General features: G+C 41.7%; 1 protein-coding gene across 4 annotated transcripts in view; it reads left to right on the top strand.

The window, feature by feature from the left end:
* ITGA6 (integrin subunit alpha 6) overlaps nt 1-17,092 on the top strand; it is a 128,132-nt gene that overhangs the window by 87,586 nt on the left and 23,454 nt on the right. For all 4 annotated transcript variants that reach the window (XM_048310065.1, XM_048310066.1, XM_048310063.1 and 1 more), the window contains exons 2-3: nt 15,815-15,942; nt 16,332-16,411. In XM_048310065.1, the coding sequence (XP_048166022.1) occupies nt 15,918-15,942; nt 16,332-16,411 (105 nt within the window). In that variant the 5' untranslated portion in view covers nt 15,815-15,917. The remainder of the gene's footprint in view (nt 1-15,814; nt 15,943-16,331; nt 16,412-17,092) is intronic.

Here is a 17,092-nt window from a genome sequence, read left to right as displayed (position 1 = left end):
GGGAGGAGTAGGTGAAGAGTTTTCTTGTAGTGGTAAGGGACAGATTTTTAAGGAAGATCCATCATGGTAATATCATGGGTGAAAGAAGTGAGATGATGAATTTATGTTGCATAAGGGTTGTGTTACAGGAGGAGCAAACTACAGAAGGCTGGCTTTTTCCCAGTACTGATTTTGAGTTGTGTTCTTGGTTATCGGTGGCAGAAGCCGGACAGGTAGGTTGGCTTCTCATAAATGGTTTTTTCATAAGGCCTAACAAGCAGAGAAGAGTGATTACTGATTAATTTTTTTCTGTCTGATTAATCCACCAAATAAATGAAATCAGCATGTTGGATTGCCTGGCATATTACAGCAGTAAATTGTTCACCAGTCAGCATGGGCCATTCTTTTTTCCTCTGTTAAAGTCCACCCACATGTACCAGAGCAACTGTAAGTTTTGTAAGGAATGCATTCTGGTAAATTCTCATTGGAGATACCTCATTTATTTTGAAAGAACTGCTGTTTAAAATCAGCTGTTGCTTAAATGTTTCAGAACCAGCCTGGGTCTAGATTAATCAGTCTATCCATAACTGCAAAAATGCCACATTTTGAGGACATATTCTGTGGAAAGGACAAGACTGAGACTAGGCTATTGGGCAAATGTCAGTTTAAGAGCAAGTAAGTAAAAATCTGTATTAGTGAATGAGCAGATGGTTGTCTGTACTGTGAAACATTAGCTGGAAGATTAACACCTTATAGTGGTATTTAGCAAGGGTAGGTAACAGCACGGGAATATTTGATGAAAGAACGATACAGAATAGTCTGGAAAACATGGAGTAATTTGTTTATTAGCACTGAATATTTTTGATTGCAATATACATAAGCAAGTTGCTGCTTTAAAAGTAATGGGAGAAGAATATAGGTTAGAAAAACAAACATGAATGTGGAAAAAAGGTTTTACTTCCATTTTTAAGGGAATCATTCTACATGTTAAAAAAAAAAGAACTATACCATAGGTTAATAAATCTCCTTTTGCAGCTCTAGCATAAAACATATCATATTCTTGTTAAAATGCACTTCCCTTGGTTTAAGGTATTGTGACTATCACATTTTCTAAGATGATTTTGAGAATTCCATAGCAGTTACTTTGGAAAAGAGAATTGCAATTATGTTGGTTTAGCTTAAAGGACAGGCTGTGTGTATTCTGCTGTGAGGTACCTGAGAGAGATTTTTGTATCAAAATAACAGTGAAAGGCAAAAGGTGCAGCTTCTTGCATTGTGATTTTTGAAGCATTTACTAGTATGCAGTGATCATTTTTGGATCTGTTGGAGCAGTGGCTATTTTTCTTGTTTCCTTTAGTTCCTTTTGAACTGCATCTAAAAATAGGTAATTTCCTAATGTTGATTTCCTTTAAGGTGTTGAGCTAATGTGTGTGAGGATGTTCAGACTGTGTTTGGGAGGGAGAAGGTCCCCTGAATCAAGGAGAAAAGAAGAGGAGGGGTGTATGGGATGGGCCCTGGCAAGATTCCATTTACAGCATAAAAATGTACTCTAATCCCTCAAGGTAACATGGACAGATCTTGCACTGGATTTCACTGCCAGCTAGCGAGCTTCTAGGGTAGTTCTTAGCTGTATTCCTTGCATTTGTTTTCTACTTTCAGGGACTTTGGAGATTGTCTGAGAAATAGGGAACAGCAGATAGGAATGATCAGCATTGTTGAGTTTGCTGATAGCTAGCGTCCACAGGAATGGCAGAATTTTGGTAGACTGAATGTTACTTCCTTTTTAGTGAAGATGACATTTTTTTGCAATAGAGCTATATGTGCTTACTCTGTGCCTGTTTCATCTATCATTGTTACCTTTCTCAAAAATAGGTCTATAAAATATATCTTTAAAAAACAGAGAATTGCAAATATGTTGAGAACAACTCACTCCTGTATTGCCCAGAGTTGTTTGCTCAGCAGCACATGCATGGGTCAAAGATCTGAGGGAAATGCATGTTTATCCTGGAAGTGGTCAAAAGTGGCAACCAGCTGTTGCAGATAGCAAGGACACCATCCCCATGTGAGGCTGAATTTTTTGTGTCCTTTTCTTATTGCTCTTTTCACAGTACTTTGCTTAGGGAACTATAAAGATTGGTTAGCCTTGCACTTTGTCATCAGTGCAGCTGAAGCTGCATAGCGGTTCAATCTGCTGGCTCTTAGACATTAATGATCTCTAGCAGAGTGTGTGAAAAGACATTTTAATTGTCCATCTTTGTGTAGTGTTAAAAAACCCTCAAGTGTAAATTACATTTTCTTGGCCAAAGATGCTGAAATAAATTTGATATTTTTTTTTCTTATATAGCAAACTCCTGTAGCTGCTACTATGCCATACTATATGGCATAATTTTGCAAGTCTCTGTAATCTTTTTATCCACTCAATTTTTTTGCTGGAGAAATGTTTGATAATTATGTAGTGTGGTCCCAGAATATTGCTGAAGATGTAAGTTTCTTCTCTTTCCAGCCAAGCTGTGCTCCTGCATATAGTGGAAGAATACTTTTGTTGTCAGATCAGATCCAGTCCTAGAAATAGCTGCAATACCGTTTCCACAACTTGCAGATTACAGGAACATAAGGTGTTAAAAATGCCCGAAAACAACTAATTAATTCTAGATTCTGCTCAAGTGAGAATGTGGGGAGTGGCAAAAGAAAAAAATGTATGTATGAGGGGATGCATGTAAAAATTAAGTGTTTGTGCATGTGGAGGAGTAGCAGTATACAGAGTAAGAGAATGCAGTGGATTTCTTGGCATAGTCTCAAACATAAGTTATTTTGCAAAAAATCTTGTTTTTAAAGCTGGTTGAAATTCTCAGTTTGTACATTCTTATTCATAATAAAAAATAATGATTTCTTCTTCCACAGATGTGTATATAGAGCAGTTTCTTGTGAATGTATGATTTAATTCTGTTGATCTGTTTGATTAGTGTTAGAGTATCTGCATGGAACATAAAAGAAGGGCTCTTTAAGCATCCCAGATGCACAGGCATTTGTATGACCTGTTTCTCCTAGGAAAGTACCTTATTGTAGTGATGTTCTTCCAAGTGATGAGTGCCTGTGTTTTCAGTTAATTTGAAGGCATGAGGGCATAATGCGTCATGTACCCGGTGACACATGTGCTTTTGTCATTAAGTTCATGGCTTGAAGAAAAGTCTTACTCAAACTGTGGATCCTATTATAGGCATTTATCCCAGGGCTATGATGGCTTTAAGACTGAAGGAATAATTTGAACTGTGCTCTAGCATGCAAGTACCTTCAGGCTGTTGAAGTGTGTGTTTGATGGCTGTTCTTGTACTTGTTCTCTATAGCTCTTATTAGGGATTATATATCAGGAAGGTCCACACTTTTTCTACACGTGCAGAGTTCTTCAGCCCGCTCCCACAGGGTACTTTTCTGTAGTCCATGGTCTTAGGTTGGCAGCTGGGCAGGGCACAGCTTAGCTCAAGGGTGCCAGTGTTGGTCTGGTGTGGGTGAGCTTCTCCCTGGGGTGCTGCTTGGTATGTTTTAACTAAATGTGATGAACTTCTGTTGAGACCGTGAATCAGCCAGAATTTATGTGGTTGTAGATCTAGTGCAGGAAGTTTCTACCTGTCTTGGTATTCCCCCTACAATTCAGAGGAGATGGTGGTAAGTCTGGAAAAGGAGGAGCAGGGGTGATCTCATAGATGGATGTATGAGTGAAGGAACTATGGCTTGTGTCAGCATGGGGAGCAGTTGCTCTTCAACTTCTGCAGGGCTGTATTAGTTGCTGTAGTGTGTTATATTGCCCATTGATTCTACAGTAAAATGTCCATCCCTTTCATGCCTTTTAATAGTTTAATTATGGTGATAAATGAAACTGATGTATTTCATTCTGTGAAGGAAATAGAGGAATGACATTTCAACCCAAATATTTGTTCTGTGCTGAATTAGAACTACTATAATTTTTTTTTTAAATGGCTTTCAAAACATAGAACAGTATAAGCCTGTTAAGGTTGTTACTTCTCAAACAAGCAGTGCCTTCAAATACTGACTGGGCACACTGCTTTCAGACTTTTTTCCCCCCCAAAAAAAAGAAAGTCTGAGCAACTGTTTCCATATTTTTATTGCTTTCATGTTTGTTTTCTGAAACATGTACTTAATATATGATGTGGTGCTGCTTTAATTTTTAATGAACTTTATATGGAGATGCCATGTGCAGTGGGGATACAAAGATGAGTCCTGCAAATGTGAAGAAGTTTAAATGAATTCTGGGGTTTTCTATGGCATGAATGACCCGCAGCCCAGGTGCAGGAGACAGTAATTCCTAATTTCTGTTACACACTTGTTTACTGTGCCTGTGGAGTGAGCCATGTCCACAAGACACTGATCACAGCACAGACTGGCCACGTTATATAGCAGCTTCTTCTGCAGGGCCTGTTCTGGTGCAGAGCAGGGGCTGCACTGGATGAGGCAATGGCCAGGAAGGGCCCTGCTGTGTGGGCGCTGTTGGCAGCAGAGCAAGATTGCAGTGGTGGGGCAGTGGGGGCGGACGGTTCACTCTCTCTGTGCTTGTAGGTAGCTGGGGACTGCAGGGTCACCCCTGCTTCTTTGCTGCACTTGTCCTTGCTTGCTTGTCCTGCTGCTGTCAGGACCTGTAGCTTAGTGCATCTGAAGTGCAGAGTAGCTGGGTTGTGCCCAGCTGGCCGTGGTGGGACTCCCATAGTTCAGTCCTTCCAGTGCAGACAAGGTGACTATGGGGCTGAGCTAGAAGTGCCAGGACTTTGGCTCCCAAGTTAGTTTCTTGAAATGGTGCACTTGTCACTTCTTGAGTTAAACTGCATGTTATTGTAAGAGGATTTTATGTAGTACCAGGTACTGCCATGTTAGAAAACCTGAGTGAAAATCCTTTTAACATGATTTCTTCCATAATTTTATCATAAATTAATTATAAAACTGTCTAATACATATTTTACAGTACCAGTTCGTAATCAGGTCTGTTCCTGGCACAGGTGTTCTTCCCTTTGAATCTGAAAAATGCAGAGATTGTAAGGGAGAAATTAAACCTGTAAGCAGTGTACACGTTGCACTTGCTATTTGACAGTATGAAAACTATGAGGTATCTTCTGATTAAAGCCAGAGAGTGGTGTCTGAAATGGAAAACTGGATTTTGAAATACAAATTTGGAGCAGACTGTACCATTTCTTCTAAGAAAAATGCTTTGTACCAATGGAAATGAGATCTGCAAAACCTGTTTCAAATCTAGACAGGCTGGGCTCTGGACTGTGATGGGAAAGTGTTTATTTTTCCACGTGACTTTGAGAAAGTCAATAAAAAGTGGCCTTTCCAGAACAACAGGTATCTTTGTAGTTCCAGTTTTGCTTTGTAGTAGCTTGCCCTAGTCCTTGTGCTGCTTTTGGCGTCTTTTTCCAGCCTCTATCATAATCTGTTTCCTAAAAAAGGCTGAAGAAATAAAATGAAAATTGCAATCCTTCAAGTGCCAAGCCTCCAGGCAACAGAGATTAATGATGTACTTGGCCACGGCTTTGCACTGTTAGTTCAAAAACGTAGCTATGGAGTAGCAGATCAGGAGAATATTCAGTCACTTAAAACAGCTGTTAAGAACATACTGACCATGATGGGTGTCTCTGTAAAAAGCATCACAAACAAGTTCCCTGCTGACACAGTTACCGGTTGTATTTTGCTGGGGAGGGTTTTTTTTTTTGGAGTAGCCCAGTCCCATAGTTCAGCTCCACTTCCTATTAGCAGCCTGAGTGTGTGAAGAGACAACCTCTCTGTGCTAATTAGTCTGTGGTGCTCTTGTCCTGTGACTTGTTTTTGTTGTGGAATGCCAAATCCAAGCACAAAGCAGGGGTGGTGCCACCAATATTCACACACAGTCTGTCCCACTGACCAGCTTCAGTTATGTTGAAATATTGTGGTGGTTAAATGCATCTGTCTTCTGTGTTTGTTAATTTTAAAAACAGTTGAGACCATATTAGTGCAGAGGACTGAAAATATAGCTCAGGTGTAGGGCTGTAGATGCCCACATTGTGATCAGGGGTCTCTGCCAGGAGGTTTTAAACATTTGATAGATGACTTGTGACTGGTGATTTTGTAGTAGAATTTAATCTGAGTTAGAGCTAGTTACTCTGTTTTCTTCATTTCCCAAGAAGGCACTGGAACTGGGAGAATGAAAGGATGCCGGACTCTTAACTGTCCATTCAGGGGTGAGACGTTTCATGGCTTTTAGCTTTGTCAGTTTCCAAATTTGCCCCCCTTGTGGAGACTTTCTGAAAACATAATGAAGTGCAAAGTCTGCAGCGGCAGCATTGTTACCTGAGAACAGCAACATTAAATTGGACACTTGTGCTCAATGAAGCCTGCAAAATTGGAAATTACTTACACCAGTGATTACTTTATTTCGCCTGTATGCGGAAATGTTTAATGGTTTCTGACCCAGGAAACACTACCATGATTTCTTCTCCAGTCTATTAAGGCTCAGAGCAGGCACTACTGATGTGTTGCTTTTACTTCTAAAGAGAGGCTGGCAAAGATGTTGTACCTTGTTTGGGTAGGAGATGCCATGGAAAAGGAAAGAATTTAAGGAATGAAGAAAACTTTGGGAGATAGCAGAGTATCTGAGTTTGGTGCAGACTATGGTATTTTTTTGTATTTGCTTAAATCAAAATGTAATTTACTCCATGGAAGCCTCTTACTTTGATGAACTGGATTTACTCTAAAAAACATAGATGATCTTCTCCCTACTTTTACTTGATTTCTTTTGATTAAGTGTTTATTCCAAAACAGAACTGTAATGAATTACTGATAATTTTTCTTCTCTGGAGTATGTTGCAAAAATCATATGTTACCCTTGGTTACAGTACAGTACAGTTCCAGGCTGTAAGTGAAGAAAAGAATTTCACTGTGGAGTGAGGGAATACTTCCAGGAGCTTGGAGGTTTTCTGGATTTCTTTTGATACGGTTTTCTCATCTTAACTTTGACTTTCCTTTTGGAAGTGAGCAAGATTGTTTCATGAGCAGTATTGGAGGGAGTTCACATAGCTGTGAGCAGACACCACTCCTAGTTCTCACTGTTGTTTTCATTAGCTGAGAAGGAGCCACAGCCACCTACTAAACATTTCAAGAATTGCCAATTGAAGCAGGGAGGGTTTTAAAATCTGAACCCTACTGCTTAATATTCTGTAATATATGTTGAAATGGAAAGCTTGTGTATTTTACTTTGGATTTTAACAACTCTTTTGGGCCACATCTGATTAAAGGAAGTTACACCCTTTCTTCTTGATGTTCATGTAACTGTTCTTGCTGAATACTGGTTGTTGGAAGCATAAAATGGTGAAAAAAATGCAAAGCTCAATAGGCCATGGTTCCTCTAGGTGCAAGTGTGGAAATCAGATGGAGGTCTTGTGGTTTGTGTTGCCGTGGCATTGGAGGTGGCAATGTCAAGTGAGGCATAGGCCACGTGGTCTCGTTCTTCTACCTGATACCCAGAAATGTTTTGTACAAACCAAGAACACTTCCTGCCAAGATGTATTCTGCAAACCTGCCCACAAAGAACAGAAGATTTGACTGCAGTCCTACCCACAGTGCTTTGCACAATGATAGTGAATACGGCGTAAAAGTACCCCACTTCTGCATCCGACCGGGGGATGAGAATTTGAGCGAACTTGCAGGGACAGACAGACAGGTTCATCCTCCTTGCCCTCCCCAGAAGGGACACTGTTTGGTAAGCCTTGTGTCCTCAGCTATGCTGTGTGTTGACCTGGGACGTTAAGCTTGTGATTGCAATGGCACTGTTCGTGCTGTATGTAACTGCTCTGCAGTTAATGCATTCTCACCCTCAGTCCAGAGGAACGCTGTATGTTGCATTCAATAATTCGTGCTGTTTGTGAATACGACTGTGTCTTGGGGTGACTTCATGATGTGTATCCCCTGTTGCTGCTCTATGCCCAGAAATTAACTTTGTGCCTTTCTGTGCCTTTAAACTGAGCCTGAGAGGGGGGGAGAGGGAAAAAAAACCGAGCAAACTTTCAAAGCAGCTTGTTCAAGGACACCGATATACACAGACTCCCCTGCTTCTAACAGCAGCAAGAGCAGAGGAAGCACCCTGCTTGCTTTCCAGCCAGCTTTTGGCTCTTTTTCTCCGGAGAGAGATGGAGGGTTGAACTTTATTTTCCTGGGACTTCGTTTTTTTTTCCCTTCTTCTCTTCTGGACCGTTTCAACATCAGAACACACTGGGAGAATTTTCTACTGAGGTGGAGGCCCTGGAGGTGGGCCCACGACCCAGCTCCGAGGAGGAGGAGAGAGACCACACCTACAGAAGGACTCTGGAATCTTCCCAGGTTTCTCTCCACAGCGAGAGGTTTTATTGTTTAGCATTATTACCCTTTTCCTGTGTGTTTGTTAAATAAATAGTTTTTATCTCTTTCACTTTCCTCTGAGGAAAATTTCTTTTTTTCCCGAACCTGGTGGGGGAGGGCTGGTTGTAACCTGCCTTCTGCCAGAGGATATTTTCCTCCAGGTTTGTCCAAACCGGCACAGACTGGCTCTTCTAAATGCAACCAGACCTACAGTTTATAGACTGTTTGTGTATCTGGAATTGGACCTATAGTTATGTTTTTGCAACACTGGTCCACAGCAGTTGACAAACTGAGGCCTGGTGCCTACCTGAATGTGGGCAGTGAGTTCTCACCTTTTGCTTCTTGGAAATATGTGAGTTTATGAAGCTTGTTTTCTACACACACTTATCCAAAGGTCTGCTCCAGATGCAGATAAAGCCAGTAAGATGCCCTGATATCTTTTCTGAGACTTGAGTAGTGCTTGGCATAACTAGTGAAATGGAGTTTTTCTTGCCTCAGCTGTTGTGTTCGCAATGTCGCACCGCAGCAAGGTAGGGTGGGTGTAGCTGTGCCATAGGGTTCCACGGAGGGATGTGGTGTTGTGCTGGTCCCTGTCTTGAGAGCATGGGACAGTTCTCCTTGTTGTGTTCCAGCTGTGCCTTGCACATGCAGGTACAGCTGGGGTCACTGGTGTCTGTGCAGGGCAGGCACCATCCACCTGAGCCAAAACTGCACCTCAGTAAGGTCAATTAGCTTAAACGTTGTTATATGCCAATCCTGGAGCTCTAATTTTAGGGGAGTATCTTAAATTTGGCTGTGAATCTGGGGCTGTAAGGGAGTAAATCTGTCCCTGTAAACCAGCAGATACTCATAATTGGCAGTGGGACTTCAGTCATTATTATGTATCTTCAAGAAGTAATTAAGAGAAATCAGTAAATAAAATAATTCTAGCTGATACAGCAACTGGACGGGTTCATTTGGTTTAAAATGAGAATTTTAGTTTGAAAATGGAAGACATGTATTGTAATTATAACTAGAGCTAAAAAACATTGTAGTTTTATGCCAGGGTATGAGAGAATTCAGATTTTTTTTTTCCCAACACCGTCACTTGATAGATGCTTCTTTTAAATTAAATTCTATTAATAATTCATTATGTTACATTTCTGTAGATTAACACCTGTGCAGTCTGATTGGCCCAGGGAAAACCCTGTTAGGTTATAGTATATATCGAAGCAAGATGTATGGGGAAAATCAGGATTCAAGTAGTTAGAGGAATCTGTTTCTGTAATTTACAGGAGGAATAGCAATACTACTTTTGTCTGACGTTGGACTCATGGTAAACATTAGATATTAAGTTGTCATAAGTCAATAAAAAGCTAAGTCTCTGACAGAAACTGATGCTCAGAGATGTTTATGTTCAGTATACTGTATGGCTGAACTTCTGTTCTCTGTAGAGTAACAAGGCAAACCTGGCATGGGACAGAAAAATCAGTAAAATTGTCGGCATGCTGGAGTCTCTTGGGTTTTCATCTCCCACTCTGCAGTCTTGACATTGGGGCATTATTTTGTTATCTAAATACGGATTCTGGAGCATGATTTTGGGCATTCAGACATAATTGAAAGTAGTTACAGTAGACTATGTCCACAGATCTTCAGGGAGAAGTCCCAGTGAATAAAATGAATCGTACTGTGATCATGGGGGAAGAGAAATTAAGAATTTATTTTTGTCATTCTCCATTTGCAGAGGAAAAGTTCCTAGGTTTTAAGCGTCCATGTTTCATCTGCCAGTATAAGGACATAGTGATAGCTGGGACAGCATCATCCCTTCACTCTACCCTTACCTCTGTCCTGGACAAAGAGGTTTTGCTTGCCAATGAGAAAGCTAAAATGGAACATACATAGCTCCAGAAAAAGCTAACCTGATTTTGGCATAATGAGCTCAAACTTGATTAAAATTCTTTTATTAAATCACAGCTGAGTAAGTAGCCATAGAGTAATGACTGGAATGTGTCCTCTGTCTGGAAGGACTCTGTTGAGCACGTAGCACAGCTCAGTATATGAGCTGATTCATTTGTACTACTGCAGTCATGCTGAAATTCACACTGATGCATGGTTCATGTCATACTTCTGTGCACACTTTTTATTTTTAAATTAAGTAATTTGGCTTTTATAATAGAATTTTGATTCTTCAAATGTACCTTTTAAAAGGTAGGCAAGCTGAACAGCAGCTCTGTTGATCAGAAGTCACAGTGTGTTTGCAAGGAATTTTTTGTTTTGCTTCATTTATTCAGCCAAAGATTAGATGCCTGTGACTTTCTTACTTAGATTCCTGACAGTGTTGATAATCCTCATAACATTTATAATCATCACCTTCAGTAAGCTGTCTTGCAGAACCCAGGGGCATAGGTTTAGTCTCTGCTGTGGCCTTTAGGGCAGAAAAATAGTAAACAATTACAAAGGAGTTGTGCCACTTTTTAATGGGTCTTTGGTAGCTACTTGAAAATACATTTCAGGATTTACCATAGTATTATACCTGAACTGATCTAATCCTTTTTGAGTATGTGCTTCTGTTGGCCTGTGTTGTAAGGACTTGCAGTGAAGTACCTAAGAGAAGATTTTTGTATTTGATAAACCTTGAAGACTAGTGGCAGGATTCTTGATAACATGTTGGGGTCCCTCCCCTGCCGTGTAGCCCTGGGAGAGGGGCCCTGAGGGCACAGACACGGGGCTTCCCTGTCCCTGCTCAGCCTCGTTCCCATTGGTTGGTTTGTGTTCCCTGCGCGGGCAGAAGGACCCTTGGTCCCGTGACTGGAACAGTTCCTGGGCAGAGCCCCGGCCATGCGGCTGGAGAAATAAACATCTCTCTGAAACAGCTAGCAAGAATCTGTCTGTCCATATATATTTCCTTTCCACGGGACTCCTGGTTTGATATATGCGTGTTGCAGTATCCCCACTGCAACAAATGGTGGAGATTTGTGAGCAGAACGATCCTCGATCCCTAAGCGACTGATTTGTGTGAGTAAACCCTGGAAACTTTGGATTCCTCTTCTTGGTTTTGCTTTGCTATTCCATATCTGAACTATGGAGGAACCGTGGGAAGACTCTTGGCTCTCAGAGCCGCATATGGACATTTATCTTAAACTTAAAATGATTCTTGAACAACGATTTGTAAATTTTAGCTTGATTCAAGCTCAAAAAGAACTGAAACACTTCCTGGCATGGTTGTTTAAGAACTTTTTCTATGTTTCTTGGGATTTAATTCTTACCAAGGGCTTTTGGAAAACCGTTTGGACACAGTTAATACTGGAGTCAAAATATATGCCGATGGAAGAATATTTTCGTGAATATTATTTAGTTACCGAGACTGTTGAGCAATGTCAGCTGTGTCCTGGCGAAGGGAATCCTGGCGCAGGGACCGTGCGGCCCAGGCCACGTGCACCGAGCGCTCTGCGAGCAGCAGCGAGGCAGTTCCCGCGCGCGGGCGGAGCCACGCGAGCCGCAGTGTCGGTGGCGGAGCGAGGAGCGGCGGGACCCGGCGGTGCCTGCCCGGTCCTGTGCAGTGCGTGGTGGAGCGAGCCCCGTGAACGCCCGGCCGAGAGGGGCGGCGCGCGGGCGGTGGCTGGCGGCGGTGGCGATGGAACGGAGCCGCGCCCAGCCGAGACGTGCGCTGGAGCAGGGCGCGGGGGGGTCGTCGCTCAGGGGCCCGGCCGAGACGTGGGTGCAGCGCCCGACAGCGGCAGCGAAGCTGCGACCAGAGGAGGCGACGCACGGAGAACTGAGCGGCGTGGCCCGGCCCGGCCCGCGCAGCCCCGAACGCGACCCCGGGAAGAGCGCGCAGGCACCAGCAGCCCCGACAATTCCAACATGGGAGCGACCGAAGGAGAGAGCAAAGACGCAGCGAGACAGAAAACAGCAGCCACTTGGAAAAAGGAAAAGATCATAGTAGCTAAGACCTTAGGGATAGTAAAATGGTATAATGTTAAGCAAAATTATGGTTTTATAACAAGGTGTGACAACCAGCAAGACATATTCGTGCATAGAACTGCTATTAAAAAGAATAACCCTGAAAAATGCATCCCAAGCTTGGGAGATGGAGAGGTGGTGGAATTTAATATTGTACTAGGGAGAAAAGGGTTACAAGCATTGCAGGTCACTGGGCCTGATGGTGTTCCTGTAAAAGGCAGTATATATGCAAAAAATCGTAGTCATGTTAGACAATATCTCCACTGTAAGCCCCCCCTACAGTCTCCCTTTCCTAATCCCACCTTTCCCTTTTACCCTATGTCCTATTACCCCCAGTGTATTCCCAATCCGTTTTTTCATCCATGGTTTCCCTCACAAAACCATGCTTTTGCCAATTGTGTCCCCAAAAATCCCTTTCCAATGCCGAGTGGGGGATGAAAAGGGGGAGGGAAGAAGTTAAACCCTCTCCTGCCTCAGTTTCCCCACAAAGCATGCTCAGAGTTCTGTCTCCCTTCTGTCAGCCCTAAGATGTTCCACAGAATCTGTTTGGACATTTAAAGACTCAGGAGGGTGGCTTGTTTTGTTTTGAAACTGTTCTTGTTATGTTTATCCAGTTGTTTTCATTCTCCTTTTATTAAAATAAAACGGGTGAGGTGTTGGGGTCCCTCCCCTGCCGTGTAGCCCTGGGAGAGGGGCCCTGAGGGCACAGACACGGGGCTTCCCTGCCCCTGCTCAGCCTCGTTCCCATTGGTTGGTTTGTGTTCCCTGCGCGGGCAGAAGGACCCTTGGTCCCGTGACTGGAACAGTTCCTGGGCAGAGCTCCGGCCATGCGGCTGGAGAAATAAACATCTCTCTGAAACAGCTAGCAAGAATCTGTCTGTCCATATATATTTCCTTTCCACGGGACTCCTGGTTTGATATATGCGTGTTGCAGGATCCCCACTGCAACAATAACAGTTCTTTGAAAGCTGGAAGGTTTTGAGTAAGTCTGCTTTGAAATTCTTTGTTTACAGTGGAAAATAACTTTAGGCAAGATTTGGATGGGGGGGAAGAATCTAAGGTTGCCTGTTTCATTTGGGATCATGTTGGATGGAAGCCTTTTTTTTTTTTTTTGAAGGAAGGCTGAGCAATTTCATTTTTCATCTGCTGACCTCAGCAGTGTCCAAGATGCCACCGAATGTTTGGGGCATTTTATGGCAGGTGGCACATGTTTCCACTCCATGTTCTGTTAGCCACTCTGTTTAGTCCCTCGTGCCTCAGTAGATCCTTTCTTTGGTATGCTGTAAAAGGTAATTCAGCTAGAGGGAGACGTAGTCTCACTATCCTGTAGAAAAGAACAGGGTTAATTTTCTTGACCCAGCACCACCACTGTCAGTAGTATGCAGATGGATGAATTAAACCAAATTAAGTATTTAAATTCAAGAAACATTTAGTTTTGTTCACAATGTTGAAACAAAAGGTTTTTGATTTCTCTAAGTTAAATTCAGTACATCATTTTTATCCCCCAAGCTTTGAATGAAAAAGTAGAAGTAATACAAATTCCTGTAAGGTAATAAATCAGTACCTCTGCTTTCCTGAAGTTACAGTTGTTAATGTTAAAAAAAAAAAAGTGATCTGTCTTTCTCTGGGCAGTAATAGAACTGAGGAGAGAATGTATCTATTCTCCCATTAAGGAATAACTCAGAAACAGACGCTTTGCAGAAGAATTACTCTGAGATTACAATTAAATGCACTGTTGCCAAAATTAGAAAATTAAGTTATTGATGCCTTTCTAAAATCATAGTTGTTTACAAACTCTTGTGATGACTGCTATGTTTCTGAAAAAATATTTGAAAAAGATGGCAGATATACATAGAGGGAAAAGCAGAAAATATTTTAAACCAAACCCCACCCACATGGTATGTCCTGTGCATGGTCCACAAGGGCAAATACTTTACCTGTAAAATTACTTTTCAGCATTCACGGGGCTTACCTTCATGAGGAGGAGAATGAATTGTGGGAGAATTTGGTCCTGTAGAAATAGTGAAAATTTGGTTGTTGCACAATACAACAATTAAAAAAAATGTTTAAAAAAATGCATGTTTTCTAATAATGCATTAATTTTGGGTCTTGTTACTTTAGAGAGAATGAATAAACATTTTCTTAATAAGGAAAAGCACATATTGATTGTAACTGATCCAGTCTTCTCTGTTAGATATGAAGAAAAGTGAGTCTTGTTTTTAGTAAGAACAGCATTCTGAGGGACAGCAGTATGCTTTGTCCCACTGCCACAACAAAGCAAAACTAGAGTTGGACATTAAAGAGGGTCTGAGGTCCTCTTTGAGCCTTGTGGATCCAACTGTAGTCCCAGCTTTGCTGTTCTTGACACTGTAATGTCAGGGATATCTTTTCACAAGTGTTTTATGTCCAAGGGTCAGGAAGCACAGCCTGGTTCTCCCTCCATCTGTCCGTCCATCCATCCTGCCTGCCTGCCTGCCGTGTTGCACTTACCCACACACTGTTCTCTCTTCCTCAGTGTTTCAGCTGAGCATGACGTTTCTTCCACAAACCACTGCACACTGGTTGCTACTAATTTCAGTCAGCTGCCTGAGAGGCAGCTGTGCTTCCTGTGTATGTGACACTGCAAAGAAACAGACAATGTAAGATTTTTTTTTTGGACACACCTTATTTTGCAAGTAAATATGCCTGCTGGTGGTTTTGTGATAAATACTCATGATGTACAGTGGATACAGAAGGAAATTTGCTTTACTCAGTGTTTAAAATAAGAACTTTTGCATTTGGTTACCAGAACAGTGTCAAAGGAGGGCTTGTTAGAGTAGCCATTTATTAGAAGTAAGTCCTTTGTGGGAATGGCCTGTTCTTGATGAGAGATTTGTTGGAGAAAACCATTTTCAGCTTCAAAATGAAGTATCTGCCAAAGGAGTGGAGAGGGGGAGTGCATGTTCGCACAGACCCTGGAAGAGTTCAGTGAACACTTCCTTGGGCCAGGAGGGACCTTGCTTTGGTCAGAGATACTAAGGTGCCTTTAAATTTAGGCAAACAGTCGCATAGGACTGGTGTAAAACTAGAAGACAGCCTGGGAACAATTGTATTTACTGTTGTGGGGGTTTCTGGTCATTTTAGTGACTTTTCCCACCCTTATGAACAATTTCTAGTAAGGCAAAAAATACCCCACTTGATGCCCTGAGAGAAAGATGATTTTTCCAAAACTGCCAGACACCTACTTTTTATCAACCACCCTCAGTGAATATTGCAACAATAAAAACGGTAGTAACAATACAGGTAATGGCTTGTAGGTCCAATAATTGTAATCTGCATTACTGCTATACAGCTTCTCTTCTCCCCTGCCGCTTCCTCTTTTCTGTTTTTAAAAGAGCAGTGCTGTGGTGTAGCTTTTCATCCATCTTCACATTTGGCATGTCAAACCTCTAGTGAAAACACTGCCTGATTCTGTTGGCTTTCTCTTTTCTAATATTCCTTCTACATTTTTCTTTGAATTATTTTGCTTTACCTGCAGATTGCTGGTTGGAGCTCCTCGGGAAAAGGCCTTTCCAGCCCAACAAGCCAACAGAACAGGAGGGCTGTACAGCTGTGACATTACGTCTCCAAATACCAATTGCATGCGTGTCAAATTTGATGAAGAGAGTAAGTTCTTCAGTGCTTTTGTTTTGAATTGAAACAGTTGTCTGATTTTTCTTGTTTGATGTCTTTTCCTGAGGCAGTGTATCAGACAGTTTCTTCTAGGGATTTATACATAACTACTTTTTGCCTCAGAGGAAGTTGTAGCTTAATTGCTAAGGTAGTATGAGATGCTTAAATCTTGGTAGATTCCTCCTCTTTTGTAAATTAATGTAACTTGAAGTAATAGGCCAGAAGTTTAATAAAATGGATGCTCTTAGTGATAAAGTGTACAGACACTGCCACCTGCAGACCATCTGGTGTTCTGTATGAAGAGTCTCTCCTGACATGGGCTTCATAAAAAATAAAATATAGTGAACTGTTAATATTTGAAGCTGTTTTATGATACTCTGCAGCTGACCCGAAGATGGAGAGCAAAGAAGACCAATGGATGGGTGTAACTGTCCAAAGTCAGGGGCCAGGAGGAAATGTGGTGGTAAGTGCTAAAGGACTAACTCACAAAAACATCTGGGGTCTACACTACATGTTCTGAATGGTCTGTGTTTCTGTGCAGCTTGCTGAAGGTAACTTGCCTAAGTTTACTCCTTTGATTTCCTGTAGGTAAAGACTTAAATGTCTCCTTAGCAAAATAAGGCATTTGAGGTCGTAAGAGCTTTACATTATTTTTCTGTGAGTTAGCCTCTCTTTATAACCTTTGTAACAATCTAGGATGGACAGTTTATTTTCAAGGGGAACACTTTTTTTTTGTCACATGCACATTGTTTCTTTTAAATACCACTGGCTGCAGAAATAGGGAAGAATAGTGAATAAGGCTGTAAAAGTAGCAGGCTGTCACCAGCCTGTTTTCCAAGATGATCAGCCTCACTTTACTTTTATCAGGGACTTCCACTGAGTAGCTCCTGTGAGTTAATGTGGTCATTGCACTGCAGTAAGACTACTTGCTAGTCTTCATTTTATACAATATGTAGATACTCTTTATTTTATATTAAACAGAGAGAAAAAGTATTCGTGAGTTACAACAGAAAGAGGTTAAAAAGTAACATTCTCAGTTAAATAAACCTCTTGTGGTGCTGCAGGATACCAGATACATCATAAAGTAGGTGTGCAGTGGAGCTTCCCCATCTAATTGGAGGGCTATATCAGTGCTTCCAAAACT

This window comes from Corvus hawaiiensis, chromosome 7, assembly GCF_020740725.1.
Source record: "Corvus hawaiiensis isolate bCorHaw1 chromosome 7, bCorHaw1.pri.cur, whole genome shotgun sequence".
Taxonomy (NCBI): Eukaryota; Metazoa; Chordata; class Aves; order Passeriformes; family Corvidae; genus Corvus; species Corvus hawaiiensis.
The sequence above is the reverse complement of the archived record's forward strand: the minus strand, read 5'-3'. Positions and strand labels throughout refer to the sequence as shown.